At 41.8% G+C, this 17950-nt stretch overlaps 1 protein-coding gene across 1 annotated transcript in view; it reads right to left on the bottom strand.

Annotated features, from left to right (window-relative positions):
* The window catches only part of LAMA3 (laminin subunit alpha 3), a 209840-nt gene that overhangs the window by 21027 nt on the left and 170863 nt on the right, over positions 1-17950 (bottom strand). Inside the window, exons 54-65 of the mRNA XM_090039823.1 lie at positions 17433-17574; positions 16896-16995; positions 14090-14206; positions 13827-14006; positions 12910-13052; positions 10159-10335; positions 8061-8212; positions 7799-7958; positions 7413-7546; positions 6733-6880; positions 3405-3527; positions 323-447 (exon numbers count right to left, since the gene is read on the bottom strand). Of these exons, the coding sequence (XP_089895949.1) occupies positions 323-447; positions 3405-3527; positions 6733-6880; positions 7413-7546; positions 7799-7958; positions 8061-8212; positions 10159-10335; positions 12910-13052; positions 13827-14006; positions 14090-14206; positions 16896-16995; positions 17433-17574 (1701 nt within the window). The remainder of the gene's footprint in view (positions 1-322; positions 448-3404; positions 3528-6732; positions 6881-7412; positions 7547-7798; positions 7959-8060; positions 8213-10158; positions 10336-12909; positions 13053-13826; positions 14007-14089; positions 14207-16895; positions 16996-17432; positions 17575-17950) is intronic.

The following is a 17950-nucleotide window of genomic DNA, read 5'->3' as shown; positions in this document are numbered from 1 at the left end:
GAGAAAAAGTCAAGTGATCTGTTCCCTCAACTGTGCTATTACAGAACAGCAGATTCTGAGATGCATTCTAATTGCATACAAATTTCTAATGTCAAATCCTGTCTTTGTAGCACATTCCAAGTAGCAAAAAGCTGGGGTGCTTTTTATTTTTTACAACTAACAGATTTTTACCATTTTATTAGAAACTGGCTATTTACTTATCAACTGCAAGATACAGTGTGAGCCCAGCCTTACTGAATTCTTCTCTAAACCTCCTACTGACATTACTGGCAGGTACGCGTATGCCACAAAAAGGCCTTCTGACTTCATTATAGTAACTCACCGTTCCCGTAGAGAAGATGGAAGTCCTCCCAGGTAGTATGTGTTGAATTGGAAGATACTTACATTGACTTTTATATCAGAATTAATTGCAACATATTTGTTGTTCGTAATGATGAACAACTTAACCTGAAATGGAAAAGTGATGAGACTTAGGGTACACAAAAGAAACAAGGATAATTTAGCATGCTAAGTAAGCAAACACAGTAGGACACAAACAGGGTTTACTCTTGTTTCTTATTAATAATGGCTTCAATACAGAGTAACTGAAATGGATTTAGATTTATGCAGGTGTAACAGAGCAGAATGTGGGCTTTTACCTGTAACAAATGCATACAGGAAGGACATTATGAAGACTTTTGTTTTCAGTGGTCTAGCACTTGAATAAAGTAGAATAATAAAGCTTGGTACTTTTTACAGACCATAAAGCAATTTTGAAAGAAGGGAAGTATCATTTTGTCTATCTTATAGCAAAGGAGATTCAGTGGGAAGTATTATAGTCTGAATCAGTGCCAATGCTGGGAACAGAGATCTCATGACTTCCAGTCCTCTCTACCAGAATCTATTACCTCCCAGTGTAGGCACACAAATTTGAAAGCCTAGTCTGAATACTGACATGTTTTATGGCTGGGGCAGATCTGGGGGAGGTGGGAGGTTTTGCAGTGGTGAGGTTGCATCCCCTTTCTTCTGCTGTTGTTGCTGTCCCCAGGTGACCCAGGTAGAGGGGGAGCTGCAGAGTTGTTCCTGTCCCACTCCAGTCCTGGACTGCAGAGAGCAGCTGCATGGGGATTCTGGCTTGGGAGGGAACAACCATGGCAGCTGGCAGGTTTCCTCTTTCTGCACCTGCTCCTTGATCCTCCCCGACCATGATTCCCACAGGCTGGGAGCAGGCGCTCCAAGGAGAAACCCACTTGCCATTGTCACTGACTGACACAAGTAGTGGGGGCCCCCCCAGAACCACTCTGGCTGCAGGCTGCACCCAGGTGACAGGCTTGGCTGGGAATAGTGGCAGCAGCACACAGGTTCCTTCTTCCAGCTTTGCTCCCAGTCAGTGGGGTGAATTTGGGGGCGGGAGGGGGAAGGGGGAAAAGGGAGCAGGTGCTGGAAGCAGTAACCAGCATGCCATCACCATTGTCCCCTGCTGAGCCTAGTACCCTGAACAACCACTGCCCACAGGCCCTGGCTGGAGTGGGGTAGGAGCAACTCCAGTCCTCCCTCCATGGCTGCATCAGCCAGGGATAACAGCAGAGGTAGCAGCGGATGGGTACCCCCTTCATGTGCATACCCTCTGCTAGTCCAGGAGTTCCAGTGATACTTTGCCCCTATATCCCCTCCATTGTCTGAGAGGCAATGTACCACACCTCCCCTTTAGGAAACACTAGTTCTACTCATGGTCATGGTTCACTGTGAATCAAAGTCAAAGGGCATTTACAGACATGCTCCAGAAGTGGGGTGGGGAGAGAGGGAGCTTTAATGAGAGTGGCTCCCAGAGAGCCGCTTTCATTAAAGCTCCAGGAGCATCACATGTATCAGCGTCCCTGTGCTGAAAAATGGTGGTGGGAGTTCTTTAACTAAAGCTCATGGAATGAGCTATGGTTAAAACACCCCCACTGCCATTTTTCAGTGCAGAGATGCTAATACACAAGATGCTGGAGCCACTGGAGTGCAGTAATTACCATGCTTCAGCAAACTCAATTATTATCGAGTCTGCTCTGACATACAGTAATTACAGTCTGTTGGAGCAGCCTTGCTGCATGTCTGTAGGTGCCCAAAGGTGCTGAACACCTACTGCTCATTTGTAATAGGGGACTTGTGGGTGTTTGGCACCTATAAAATCAGGAAATCATTGTCCTAATTGGAAAAATCTGGGCACCAAATATAGATGCATTCATTGAGGAGAGGTACTGTTTTTATGAAGTGGATTCTGTAAAATTGTGCTCATAAATTCTAGCCTCTATCACTACAGTAAAACTTGTAGTTAGATACTCATGTCCCATCTTTTTTGGCAGGGTGAATTTTTCACAGTAAATAGGTTATTCATCAAAAAAAGTCTTTTGTCAGCAAATTATCTGGAGAAAGGTCATTATTTCTACAAATTAAGATGATGCTCTCAATGATTCAATTAATGTCTCAGGCAAACACATTTCAGCCTATCAATTGCTGAAAACACTTTGAACACTGCTTTCAATTTTTGATATTTTAAAAGTTGAGCTGTTTTGACTGGACACATTAAGTCACAGCATGATTGGATGAATGTGACTCAGAATTTGATTTCTTGTGTAAGTAGTCTACAAGTGTGTTTGTTGTGTATAGCCTGTAATATTTCTCTTAAAATTTGCTGCATATGTAAACATTCTCACTATCAAACAGATGTTAAACCACATGAAAAAGGATGAATACCAGAGTAGGCACAAATAGACACCCCCATAACTCATTTCCAAATTTGAACTAATGTTCCCACATTTTTGTAACTTTTTTCCCAGCTGTAATTTATACGTACATTCACATGCACATACATATAGTCTGAAGTTATTTTTAAGTAACCTTATTTTATCATTGAATACTATGCATTTAACAGAAGAATTTAGAATATTTATGGCCAAAATAAGCATCAATCAAAGGATCTGCTTAAGTTAGTCGTAGCAGACTTTAAATAAATAGCACTATAAAATAGCTGTAAGCAAGCTAAAAAATTAAGCAGTTGTATAAAAAAAAAAATCAGCTAGATTTTCTTGGAGCCAGTCTGAAAATATACAAAACTGAATATTAAAGTACTGTTGATATTTCTGCCAAATAATGTAAGCCTCAAATAAAACAGTATTCTTGTAAAGGGCTAGTCTTTTCAGTGGTTATTCTGCCAGTTGTGACTTGCTAGAAAACAGAACAGTGGGTGGCATAAACATTAATTTTCTTATCATTTTTATACATACACTTATGCCATCTAGCCTGAACCTCTTAACATAAAAGCAAACCTCAACATCAGAATAGCTTAATATAGGGTGATTGATTTCAGGTATTATGAGATGTATTTTCAGAAGTTCACGATACTTTTAATATGTGATCATTTGTTTATTCAAAGGACATACTTGTTGATATGTTCCATCATTTAAAACTGCTGTATTTCTTGCAATTTCCTTTGCTGGTTCTGAGTCAAGTTTGTACCTGAACACTAGATGGCCATTTTCAATGATCACACTAATGAAGTGATCCTGCAACAAGAAAAACAACAAAACCATTTAACAAATCATATACATCTCAGTGCCATTTGAGTCATTTTAACAAAACGAAACTTTGTAGGCAGGTTCCAGAACCTTACCTAAGTTCTGTCAAACTCTGGCAAAATCAAACCTCCTTGCTAAAAAGGAGGGTTATACCCAGTGGAAAGAAGGGGTCATCACCAGGGAGCGCTATTCTGTAGTTGTTCAGGGATGTAGGGGGGCAGTTAGGAAGGCCAAGGCAGAGATGGAATTGGGACTAGCTTCCCAGATTAAGGACAATAAGAAGTCTTTTTTTAAATACGTACGGGGTAAAAAGAAGGTCCCGGGTAATGTGGGGCCCTTGCAGGATGACATGGGTAACTTGGTCGTTACACCAGACAGCAAAGCTAACATGTTTAATGATTTCTTTGCCTCCATCTTCCTAAGTAGGGACCAGAACAGCCACCTCCCTGCTGGGCCCCCCTCGGGCCCCGGGGGAGGCACACCTGGGCCACAGGTTAGCAAGGATTTAGTTAGGGAGCTTCTGGAGGGTTTGGACGTATTCAAGTCAGCCGGCCCAGATGATATCCACCCTAGAGTTCTAAAGGAACTGGCCGAGGTCATTGCAAGTCCCCTGGCACAACTTTATGAGCACTCGTGGTACTCTGGTGAGGTACCGGAGGACTGGAAGAGGGCCAACGTGGTCCCCATCTTCAAAAAAGGCAGGAAGGAGGACCCAGGAAACTATAGGCCGGTTAGTCTTACCTCGATCTTAGGCAAGCTGTTCGAGAAAATTATGCTGGCCAGCATCCAGGAGGGGCCAGCAGGAGACTACATACTTAGGGGCAACCAACATGGGTTCATCAGTGGCAGGTCCTGTCAGACCAACCTGGTGGCCTTTTATGATCAGATCACCAGATCATTAGACGCAGGGGTAGCAGTGGATATAATCTTCCTGGACTTCCGGAAGGCTTTTGACACTGTCTCTCACCCTGTTCTCATTAAGAAACTGGGGGGCTGTGGTGTAGACACCCACACAGTCAAATGGGTCGCCAACTGGCTGGAGGGCCGCACCCAGAGGGTGGTAGTGGATGGGTCCTTCTCAACCTGGAAGGACGTGGGCAGTGGGGTTCCGCAGGGCTCAGTCCTTGGGCCCGCACTGTTCAACATCTTCATCAGCGATTTGGATGAGGGGGTAAAAAGCACCCTGTTCAAATTTGCTGATGACACTAAGATGTGGGGGGACGTGGGCACATTGGAAGGATACAACAGGCTACAATCAGACCTAGACAGGTTACAAGGGTGGGCGGACGAGAGACGAGAATAGGATGGACTTCAACACAGACAAGTGCAAGGTGATGCACCTTGGGAGGAACAACCGGCACCATACCTACAGGTTGGGGAACTCCCGTCTTATCAGCACGGAGGCAGAAAGGGATCTGGGGGACATCATTGACTCTAAGATGAACATGGGCCGGCAGTGTGGAGAGGCAGTAAGGAAGGCCAACTGCACCTTGGCATGCATCCACAGATGCATCTCGAGCAGGTCCAAGGAGGTGATCCTCCCCCTCTATGCGGCACTGGTCAGGCCGCAGCTGGAGTATTGCGTCCAGTTCTGGGCGCCACACTTCAAGAGGGATGTGGACAGCATGGAGAGGGTCCAGAGGAGGGCCACTCGTATGATCAGGGGACAACAGGGCAGGCCCTATGAGGACAGGCTGCGGGACCTGAACCTGTTCAGCCTCCAAAAGAGAAGGCTGAGGGGGGATCTTGTGGCCTGTTATAAACTAGTCAGGGGGGATCAGCAGGCATTGGGAGAGTCACTGTTTCCCCGAGCACCGCCATGAGTGACCAGGAATAACGGTCACAAGCTGGCAGAGGGTAGGTTTAGGTTAGATATCAGGAGGTGCTACTTCACGGTCAGGGCGGCTAGGGTCTGGAACCAGCTTCCAAGAGAAGTGGTACTGGCCCCTACCCTGGGGGTGTTTAAGAGGAGTTTAGATGAACATCTTGCTGGGGTCATTTGACCCCAGTATTCTTTCCTACCATGGCAGGGGGTCGGACTGGATGATCTGCTCAGGTCCCTTCTGACCCTAGAAACTATGAAACCACTTCTGCCTTTTGATTTTGCTGACTTGGCAAACTGCCCCCAAAAAGGTTTTGCTGGAATTTTTCTGATTAGCACCTATTACATCAGTTAAATCAAAATGGCATTGAATAGAAATCCCAGTATAATTTTTCTTTCAGTTACGCTGGTGCAACTCACCGGCATCAATGGCTTTGCAACAGATTAATTAAGAGGGAAAGTTGACTTGCATTTTTAAAAAGTATGCAAACATGACTGTTATAGCTTTCAGGTAAAGCAGTTGCTTCTGTCATGTATGAATATGACAGAAATACCTAGTGTGATGAAAAGAAGAGTGTACTAAGTCCCTCTGAAAGATTGGTTGTTTGAATTACCAAATTTGTCTTTAACATGATGCATAATACCAGTAATATATTTTCCTTACACTTTACTGGGTGTATTCCAGCGTTTCTGGGATTACACAAAGTATCACTGATCCAAACTCTTCATAAAAAGGGCAACAGCAGTGATAATGACATCATATTATTTAACTTTCACTAAAACTAGTCCATCTTCCATCTCCTGGTGTAGGAACCTCCAATGGCTTTAGGCAAAATGAGATTATTTAAATCTGACAAATTATTCTTTATCTCCCATCTGTTTGAGGTATGTCTGGGGCGCTCATTACCATACCAGTTTCTTGTTGGAAACAAACATTTCTTATTGAAACAAAGACAAAGTTATTATCAACTCAACATATTGATTTAAACTTATTTATCTCATATCACTAACATTAAATCAGCTTATAATAACATTTGCCAGTCACAGTTCTCCCTACATCTATACATTTTCCAGGTTAGATATGCTACTGTCAGAGTGAATAATGGGACGACTCGTTATCATACAATAATTCACATTTTCTGTTCATTGCTATAATCAGCATCTATTCACTGAGCAGCTGCTTCTCAAATATGTCATAATTAATATTAAGTAGCAATAAAACACAGGATGAAATGTACTAATCCATTTCTCAGATGACTATGAAAGATACTACTGCAAGTGACACTTCAGTGTAGCTTCTCAATGAATGGTAGTTTTCAAATTATGTAGGATACACAATGCAAAAGGTATTTCAACCATTCTATGAGTTACCTGGTTTTCTGCAAAAAACACTATTCCTTCATCTGAAGTAGTCTGAATTGTCTGTTCATAGCGTAAAGTATGAGAATTTGGTTGTTCAGCTGTTACACGTGCATAGCCTGTTCCTTCAAAATACATTTTATCAGACTCTTCCCTGTATCTGTAAAAATGAAACATCACAAGTCAGAATAATGTGACCCTTGCTTGCTCCCATGTGTGCAAATCAAGAAACACTATAACTGTGATTTTTTTCAAAAAACTCCAGTCAAGATATTCAGCCCTAAGGGTGACCAGACTCCAGTGAGGACAAAATCCAATATAAATTGGAGCAAACTTTTCTTTGAATTCTATGGGATATGGTCTTTAGAGAGATAAACTCTGATTTCAAAGGCTTTAGGGATCAGTAGTCTTTTCTTATGTCATTTTAGACTATAAAGAAGCTGGAAACTATATGCTGCTGATCTGAGAAATTTAAGCATGAATCTGGGCACTACAACATTTGAAGTGAGTGGTTGTGGTTATGAATGCTGGCTTGCCTGCCTAGTGTGTTTCCCAAACTTTGAGTACCTGCAGTGATCTTAACTCTAGAGAAATTAATTGTCGAGTTGGATAAATACAAGAATGTGTGATGTAAAACAACAATACCAGTGTGAATTTCTTATTGTAAAATACTGCTGTATTTGTAATGTTACCTTCTGCATGGCTGCACTTGCGTGGTATTAAGATTAAACGTTCTCCTGAAGTTGTACAGGCTAATGACGTTTTCATTTAGGTTGTCTAATTCAATGCAGCCTTCATAGAAAGGAAGATCTAGTTCTCTGGGAGGCTGCAAAAATAAACCAACCAAACCCTCTATATGAATAGCAATCCAATAACGTTTACAAACTACGAAAAAGAGCAATAATGTAATTGGTTCAAAGGTTCCAATGCAAAAATATTTTTCAGAATACCTGTTATCATCCAAAATGTACCATAGCCTGGACCAACTCAGAATTGCTAGCAAAAGAATACTCAATAGATAAGTCTCTAATTGCAGTGACTAAACTTCTGCATAAGCAAAACTGATGGTTCCAGTTACCGTAAAATTATCTGGGTATCCTCCAAAGTAAAATACAACATTGTCGGGATCCAAGTTCAGGAGTGTGTGACTATTGTCACTGCTACTGTCAAAATCCCTTTTGTCTTTTGGACTTGCTGTGGCTGCTTTGACATAGTTCAGCTTGGCAAACTGGTAAATCCTAAAACAAAAGAGAAAAAGTAAAATAATAAGACATTTTATTAATACAGCAAGATTTAGATAGGATCTGAAAAAAGGGGGCAAGTGGACTGTATTTTTATACCTTTCAAATTTTACTCGATCCAAAATAGCTTCTTCAGGGTTACTCTCAGTTACTGAAGGATCTACTTCTATTTCAGCTTCATTGCCTCCCAGATTATAAACACAAATGAGACGACCATACCTTACAGCCATACCAATATAGTCCTTGGAAGCCTACAACCGGAAAAGCACAACAACAATTAAAGGAATGATTTATGTGAATGGTAGTAAAAAGCTAGAAAGTCACTTCAGGAACTTGACAATGCTTTAGATGATCATAAAAAGCTGTACTAATAATGCATGAAGCACAGTAATCAAATTTTATTAGGCTTACTAGTTCTAGAATGTATATTTGCAGATTCTTAAGCTGCACTGATTCAACAAAAATAAATTTAAATGAATTGAAGACTCCCTCATACTTGCATTGAATGAGGTCCAATTCTGGCTATTAATTTCAGTATTATAACAATAGTATTACAATAATTTTCATTTCTGGGGGCCTTCCCTCAGTGGTTTTCAAACCACTGTGCACATCATAAAGAGTTTAGTCTCATAGTGCCTCTGTGAGATAAGAAAGATGAAAGAAACAATATTGAAGTGCAACTGCTCCTCTGACATGCCTTAAAGCAATCATTTCACATGTGATTAACATTTCACTTCTCTCATATACTTCTCTTCCTAATTGTAATAAGGAAAATTAAACTGTTGTCATCAAAAAAGACATTCTGAACCAGAAGTTCAGAAAGATAAGGTAGGATCCAGCACAGAATAACTGTGCTTAATGCACACCACATTTATAACAAACACATAGACAGATTTGGCTGAGTGTAAAAATGAATAGTTTAGGAACATAATATATAGTGATTAACATGTAGTTAGGAAAACTGATTAAGGAGATGGCATGACCAGGCACATGTTTCAAATATGTAAGTGAGGCAGAAATGAAGAGGCTTAGTGCTACATTTTGAATGAGAAGACCACTGTTAAACCTAATTAAGAAAAAAAGTGTTAATTATATTGTGCTAACATCTATGGACCTGAATCAGGATCAGGACTCCTCTGTGCTGGGTGCTACACAAACAAAAAGGAAGCCTAAAGAGACATTTCTTTAATACAGCCCATGGCTATAAGGTTACGGATAGTAACGAGATTAACTAGAGGTATCCATTAGTGGGAAGTACAGTAAACTCTACTTAATTTGTCCCTCCAAAGGGAATACAAATAATGGTGAAGTATCAAAAGTTGAAAACTGGGGGGAGGGAGGAGGGAATGATAGGATGCTGGTAGGAAGCTGGGCAAGCTGGTGAATTCAACCGGACTTAACTGTAAAGCGTTGGGGACTCTGATCAAGCAGGCCGGCTAGGCCAAGCATGTGAGTCATCATACCTGCTCCTGATTCTTGGTTAATGTGATTGCCCCATTTCTCTGCAATCAGATTGTCTGCTGAAAGTACCTCTCATTCCTTTGAAGCACACCTGCAGTTTCAAGCTTTGGGCACCTTGACACAGCCTCAGTCTGTTCCAGCAAACCTCACCTTTCACTACTCTCCCTGGCTCGCCTGACCGTGATCTTGGACTTCCCCTGAAACTTGGAGCGGCACTGCTCTCTCTGGCTTTCCTAGTATCCTGACTCACCTTGGCTTCCTTGGTGCTGATCTCAGATTTTCCCTGGAACTCTTGTACCAAGTCCCTGACTCTGGGCTCCTGACCTTGGCTTACATCTTGGAATGTCTCTTGGATTTCTCCTCTACGCTCCCCTGGAACTCAGTCTCATGGTCTCCACTCCACTCCTGATCCAGACCCTGACCAGACACTCTGCTAACCTGTGACCCTGCCCTGCTGAACCTCCTAGTTGCCCTCCCAGGGCCTATTTGCAGAACCAGCTGCCAATCTCCTAGCTGAACCCTCCCAAGAAGTGACAGAAAAACAGCTCAGAAAAAACATTTGTCCAGCTAGCTATTGGTCCAATGGGAGAAAGGCCAATGAATCATTCTTTCCCCCCACGTAATTCTGATTAAGATAAAGGTAATTCAAGTTGCTGACAGAGAAGAATGTCCCCATCTCTTGCTTCAAAATGTATTTTGTGTTTTAAGTGTTATTTAAATCTCAATAAATACTTACATCCTTATTACCCAGATACATCACAAACATATTTGAGCTCTGCAGTGTAGTGTCCAGCCTTGGTCGAGGTCTTTGGAGAAAGAAGGAAAGGGATGTGTAGCCTTTTAAATCATCAAGGTTGCTTGGTGCTCGAACTTCTACTCCAGAACGGCCATTGAACCTCATTGGAATAGCAACCTATCAGGAAAAACAAATTCAAGGGAGTAAACATTTTTTCTGCCAACAACATTAGTTCATGTCTGTCCTGAGTGACCTCTGGCATAGAGTTAACATAAACATACTGTAAATGAGTACCCATGGGTTACCACAACAGCACAAGCCCCAGCCCCTAAATCAACACAACAATATAGCAGGGTGGGAATTGTTCTACTCCCACTTAGCACTTACACAGCACTTTTTTCTTCAGACATTCACCAGTCAGCCCTCACAGCAACACCTCTATTTAGTAATTATTACCCTCATTTACAGATAGCCAAGCAGTTAGTACATCACAGCCAACAAGGACTGCCAGGGCTCAACACCTCTGGAAAAAATCACACCTCTTGCTTAGATGACTATGTATGGATCTAGATGTTTCACTTGGTCTTTACTACCTGTCTGGCATAATATTACATTGCTAACCACAATACGTGTCAGACATCTTGGTCACTTTTCTTTTGGCCATGGTTTTAGCTCATTCTTTTACACAGTGAGGACACATCTCAAAAGATAGATTGTCTAATCAATGCTTTTTTATTGGCACTATCGGTAAACCCACTATCTTTGTAGCAACTACAGAAATTGATTCTATGGAAAAACAATACTAGGAAAGTAATGTGTAACTAACTTTTTAAGACTGCATCACAGTTAGAAAAAAGACAGCCAGAGCTATGGGAACCAACATCTCTCTACAATTTGCCAATGAAAAGCAGTCACAATTGGAGAATATCTATTCTGAGGGTAGAAAGTGACTCCAAAGAATACCATCTTCTGCTAGAAGAAATGTCACCACAACAACCAGCCTTCAAAAGAAGAGAGAAAATAACAAAAGATTTGTAGGATGGGATGCATCTAAATTGGCACAGCAGGAAAATTACAGAGCAGTGGTTTTCAACCTTTTTGTCATTTGCAGACCCCTAAAAATTTTGAATGAGGGTGCAGACCCCTTTGGAAACTTCAAATATTGGTGCAGACCCCTCTGAATTGTAAGTGTGGGTATTCAAATACTTTTCATAGTTTCATAGTTGGTAGGGTCCGAAGGGACCTGAGCAGTTCATCAAGTCCAACCCCCTGCCATAGCAGGAAAAAGTACTAGGGTCAAACGACCCCAGCAAGGTGTACATCAAGCCTCTTCTTAAAGACCCCCAAAGGTAGGAGCCAGCACCACTTCGCTTGGAAGTTGGTTCCAGCTCCTAGCCACCCTGACAGTGAAGTAGCGCCTCCATGTCTAGTCTGAATCTACCCTCTGCCAGCTTGTGACTGTTATTCCTGGTCACTCCTGGTAGTGCTCGGGGGAACAGGGACTCCCCCCCAGTGCCTGCTGGTCCCCTCTGACTAGTTTATAACAGGCCACTAAATCCCCCCTCAGCCTTCTCTTGTGGAGGCTGAACAGGTTCAGGTCTCTTAGCCTCTCCTCATAGGGCCTGCCCTGCTGCCCCCTGATCATGAGAGTGGCCCTCCTCTGGATCCTCTCCATGTTGTCCACATCCCTCCTGAAGTGCAGCCCAGAACTGGATGCAGTACTCCAACTGCGGCATGACCAATGCCGCATAGAGGGGAAAGATCACCTCCTTGTACCTGCTCAAGATACATTTGTGGATGCATAACAAGGTATGGTTGGCCTTCCTGACTGTGTCCCCACACTGTCGGCCCATGTTCATCTTGGCATCAATGATGACTCCAAAATCCTTTTCTGCCTCTGCACTGATGAGAAGGGAGTTCCCCAGCCTGTAGGTATGCTGCTGGTTCTTCCTCCCTAGGTGTAGCACCTTGCACTTGTCAGTGTTGAAACCCATCCTGTTCTCATCCGCCCACCCCTGTAACCTGTCTAGGTCCGATTGCAGCCTATTCCTCCCTTCTAGCATGCCCACATCCCCCCACATCTTAGTGCTGTCTTCAGATTTGAACAGGGTGTGTTTTACCCCCTCGTCCAAGTCACTGATGAAGATGTTGAACAGTACGGGCCCGAGGACCGAGCCCTGGGGGACTCCACTGCCCACATCCCTCCAGGTTGAAAATGACCCATCCACTACCACTCTCTGGGTGCAGCCCTCCAGCCAGTTAGTGACCCATTTGACTGTGTAGGTGTCAATGCCACAGTCCCCTAATTTTTTAATGAGAATGGGGTGAGAGAGAGTGTTGAAGGCCTTCCTAAAATCCAGAAAGACTACGTCCACTGCTACCCTTGCATCTAAGGATTTTGTGACTAGAAACTGTATGTTGGCACAAAGGTGATTTCTGTTTGTTTTCTGTCTTCTAAATCTTGTATATGGATAAAAAGATTACTATATTCCCCGGTCTTCTTTCACAGACCCCTTAGGCATACTCTGCAGACCCTCCAGAGTCCTTGGACCACAGGCTATGGAGGCTTCTCTGTCCATATATCCCTGTTTTATTAAAGGTGCCCATCAAGACACTATCTATTTATAGTGATAGTACTAATGAATTAATTCATGCATATTATAGCAAAATGTTTCATGGAGGAGATAACGAGCCTCCTTCTGTGCACAAATCAGTAAACACAAGGAAATGTGGGAACTGTTCATAACAGACCTTGTTTGCAGCGTCTCTAGCCTGTTGAATGAGCTCTCGTATGCGGTACACATTGTCAGATATGTTGCCTATGGGCATCAGCTGTTGGTTGATGCTCTCAATCTTGTTGAACAGATCCGGGAGCTTGCTTGTTAATTTCATTACTATTGGTGTGATGAGAGAGAAAAGAAATCATGGGGGAATGGAAAGAGAGGTGCACATGCAGAAAAAAATGTTTGTGGTGCCAACCCTCATTGTTTTTATCATAATCCTCATAATATTTGGTGGATATTTGTTTTTTTCTCTCCTTGTGGAGGAAGAAGTTTACATGAGACTCTCAGCTTTGATTTTTACAAACGTTTCTATCCCTTCTTGTTGCAGAAAAAAGCTTAAAATTGTGATGTAAGTACAGGGCACTAAAGTTCAGAAGCCAAATAAAGAGCTCAAATAGGATGGTTTTTAAATCAGTATCTTAATTTTTTACTCATAGTTTTTGAATACTCAGGGTTAGCAATGACCTTTACGGTTGGTTACTGTAATTCTCACGTTTACTGGTAAATCAGGCTCACTGTTTTTGTAACCATGTATTTTTATCTGCATTAAGTAAACTGTCTAAAAAGAGAGGACATTTTTCTTTATGGTTTAAGTACCCACTTTCTTTAACCTTGATGGTTTTTAAAATACTTTTAAATTAAGTGTGCTTATAATTCCATATGCAGTTAATTTCAAATACTCAGTTTTATTTTACGTCATCATATGCAATTGTTAAAGATGCAAAAAAAGAGACAGCATGCAAGCTGTTTGTGCCGTCTAGGTTTGGATGGTCCCTTGTTCACACCATATACAAATTATCACTATCACCATGTTTACTAGGTTCATCAAATAGAGACTTGCTAGTGCTGACCACACACAATACAGATAGCCAGGACTGCACCCACCTGAGTTGTTTGCTTCTGTCAAAGCTTTGTTGAAGTCAGTGGTTTGTTTGCTTCCATAGCTGCCTTTTATTTTTTCTACATCTGCTTTAATTGGGTTTAGTTCATCCAGTACATTAGTAGTGACATCACTGGCATTTCTGACCATATTCTTTGCCTGGGTGATGGTGCTAGCTATGTCATCTAAGATGCATACAAAAGTAAAAGTAAAGACTTTGAACAATGGTAAAATAAAAGGAAGCAGAAGTGCTCAAAGAGTAACTGACCTCTGTTTATTCCACTGAGACTACTCTGAGAAGTAAGGAGATCACTCAGTAGCATATTCTTCTTCCCTTCAACAACTCCAAGTCTCTTTTTTACATCTTCAAGAGTTGGATTAATATCTGCAAAAGAGTGCATCATGTATCAGCTTCGTAACTTTTATACAAAACAACCTTAGCCCTTGTGATAGGTTTTTGTGTGGAACACCTACTGCATTTGTTAGCAGTGGCTTAGTGTATGGCAGAGATAATCAGCAAAATTCATCCTTGCTGTAACTCCATTCAGTCTGTTGCACCTACATTTTTTGGTTTAGGAGACAGAGGGATGTAATGAGAACTTGGCACATACTTTTCTCATCCCTGTTATTTACCTCGTGTAGTATTATTGATAGAAACTATGAGGCATGAACAAACAAACATGTACCCCAATACAATTTACACTGGCTTCACATATTGTTGTAAACTGAACAAGAATCAGGAGCAGGCACATGAGCAAATATACTGGGGTAATTCACAAAATTGGTGGCTATCATGGCATCTTGCAGGGGATCAGACAGAGTATTACCTTAAGCATATGGTTACCCTGTAATCAACTGACAAATGAAACCCAAACAAGTATAACTTACATAGACTTTGACTGCCGATCCTTTCAAAAGTAATTTTCCACTGCATGGAGTAAAGTTACACTGGTTGAAGTGTTTTCATCATCTGTTTGCTGACAGATATTTTTGTTGATTTGGGGGACGTAAATGCTTTTACATGTCCATATGCAAGATGAAAAAATAAAATGATGGTAGCCCACAGTGTCATGGGCTAAGAGATTATAATACCACCACACTGGGGCATGGAAATTACAGGGGAAAATTACAAGATAATCTATATGTTGCAACATTTAGCTCTGTGTGCTTTCTGGGCATGTGTGTATATAAGTGTGTACTCATCACAAACTTGTACAGGATGCCCAAGAGTGTATAACCATATCATTTTTTTTAGAGGGAATAAGTACCCCACTAAGAGTGATCCATCTTGAATGTTTCTTATATCACTGCTAGTACAGACAATAAGTATGGATCGGATCAGAATGACAATGCAGAGAGTCCAGTTTAACATTTTAGGTACATAATATGCTAATAGTGTGCATTTAGATCAGGAGTGAATGGCATTATTGCACTGTAGATTTTGCATGTAGTGCAGGGTACCTAACAACAAAGGGACAAAAGCTAATGCAGTATATGGTTCCACTTTTACTACAGATGATGGGCAGCTTTACTACAGTACCGTATGTTGCCCTGAAATGGCAAGAAATTATGCTACCTCTCCTGTGTAACTGTCACTCTCTCTTAGGATTTATGTAAGGGGAAAGGAGCCTTAATTTTTATAGGAGCCCAACTGGTAATGGCTGCTTGGGGGGAGGGGGACGGGAGCTTGGTGGCCATACCTTGCTAAGTCAATGCTGCCCACTTCTAGAGCTGTATATGTCTCCTTTAGGGATTTGGCTGCTGCCAAACATGGATGAATTAGACTCACTTGCCATATGTTCCAATACAAAGGATTTTCTTTAAACTTTTCAAATTAAGTAAAGTTTATAAACACCACTAAATTGCACACAAATTGCAGGGTGATGCATGCTTATAAATTACTAGTAAACAAAAGCTGAATGGATGTCTAATCCCTTTGCTATTCCACAAATGCCCAAATTTGTGGGCATGATAATTTGTGCTAATAGTCTGTACCACTTTTTTGTGACTAATATCTGTTAGTTTGTGGCTGCCTGTGTTCTCCAGCTGCCCTGGGCAGACAAATGCTCCCAGGGCTTCAGAGGCCTTATCCTGTACACCCCAGGAATCCCTCTGCAGGAAGATTCTCAGCCTACATGTACCCCAACTCAGAATGTGGTCTGCAAGTGCAAAGCAGTGAATCTGTATGGGATCCTCCCTCCGTGCTTGCACCTGGGAATTGCCGTGGAAGGTCAGGGTGCAGTCTGGAAACACAGAGTGGGAAACTCCCGTGGGACTGCACCCCTAAAGTACTGATAGTAGCAGAAGCCTGATCCTGCAGGACAACGGCAATGCCTGGTTTTGCTGGTGCCACAACAAAAACAATGTCTGTTTTTAGCCTTTAAGTCTCTGGACTTTGGCAGCAGGAATCTCAGGAAACTGGGCTTTCTACTAGGGGTGTGCAAAGCAGGCCATATTTGATTCAGATTCAGCCTGATTCAGGGGACAGTCATTCAAATCGCTGATTCAGATCACTGTCCTGATTTGATTCGGCCGAATCCAAATCTGAAGATTCAATTCTGATTTGGAGAATCAGTGATTCGGCCATGGATGCAACTTTATATGTTTTTTTTACATACCTCAAGGTACCGGGCACCTCATGAATGCTGAGATGGTGGGGTGGATGGAGCATCCCACAGAGTCCTGGGGCGGGGTGGAAGGGGGTTGCTCAGCAGTGGACCTGGAAGTGGAACGGAAGTGCTTCTGGTCCACTTCCAGGTCTGCTGCCGAGTGTGCTGTGGCCCCCATCTGCCCCACCATCTCATTTGCATTTTCACAGACCTGCATTTTACATTTTGGCTTCTGTTCTACCCAGGAGAACAAACAGCAACAGATTCTCCCTGCGCCTGAAGAAGGGTATTTGTGCCCCAAAATTAGCAAAGAACAATGTTTCCAACTATTTAGTTGGTCTAATAGAAGATATCACATCTACCCAAAGAACCTTGTCTGACCATGAACAGGGAAACAGGGACTTTTAAATAAAAATTCCTAATCCTCTATCAACATGCCTGTCATTGTCTTGTTTTCTATAGTACCTTGTAATGTCCGTTGTGCCACCTGTGCTTGATTCAATAGAGTGCTGCTTTCAGCTTTTAATTTTGTAGCTTTGCCTGCTAGGTCTTCTCTCTCCACAGTCTAGTAATAAAAGTACAGTACAGAAAGATTAATTTTATAATTCCACACAAGGCAGAGGAAGAAATTAGGAATAAAAATTAAATAATAACATTCAGCCTACTTAAAAAAAAAAAGAGACAAACAAAAAGTTTTCCCCAAAGAACAAGACTCTTTCCCCATTTAGCACAGCCTCTTGTCCTTAACAGCCCTCTTTGTTCTCTGCAGGAAATTGTCTTCTGTGCCCCTTGTCTTGTCTATAGTTTCAGAATCAATATCTAGACAATGGCAGCATCTAACTTGTGACTCCAAATTCAAGTAAATGTGCAAGAAAAGCATTTGAATGCAGATCTTGTGTAGGTACAACTAGCCAAGCAAGGTTTCAACTTCAGTGCTCAGCTGGTTGTAAAATCACCTGCTTTTAACATAATTACCATAATTTGGTTGCATTATGGACCTACCAGTAAAGCTGAATCAGCTGCATTTTTGGCTTTGTTAGCTGCTTCCTCAGCTGCTTGTACAGCATTAATGATATTTTCATAGGCAGTGGCAGCTTCCATAGCACAGCTAACAAGCTTGTCATTACTAGCATTTCTCTTAATTCTGAGAAAAAGAACACAATCATAAATAGTGGGCTAAAAACATAGATAAGCATAACTGTAAACAGCACTGAAATTAAATATTCATTAATTACTACCAATAAAAATATATTTCATGCTAAAAGCAGACCAATTACAAGGCATATTTAACAAAAAGTTCTAGGTTTCAGTGGTACATAGCAAACTTAAAATGATTTAAAAAGCTCCCTGGAGTTTCCCTTGGGATAGGATGAATATGGATAGGATGGATATATGCCCCCCATACCAGAGTTCCTGCTCACAGGGCAGGGCAGCAGACAGACAGCAACTTTCAGTTAATCTCTTGCTGCTAAACAGGCCATGGGGGCATAGATAGCTTAGCATTAAGTAGAGTAACTGTT

This window comes from Crocodylus siamensis, chromosome 3 (genome assembly GCF_052110815.1).
Source record: "Crocodylus siamensis isolate JL-2025a chromosome 3, ASM5211081v1, whole genome shotgun sequence".
Taxonomy (NCBI): domain Eukaryota; kingdom Metazoa; phylum Chordata; order Crocodylia; family Crocodylidae; genus Crocodylus; species Crocodylus siamensis.
The sequence above is the reverse complement of the archived record's forward strand: the minus strand, read 5'-3'. Positions and strand labels throughout refer to the sequence as shown.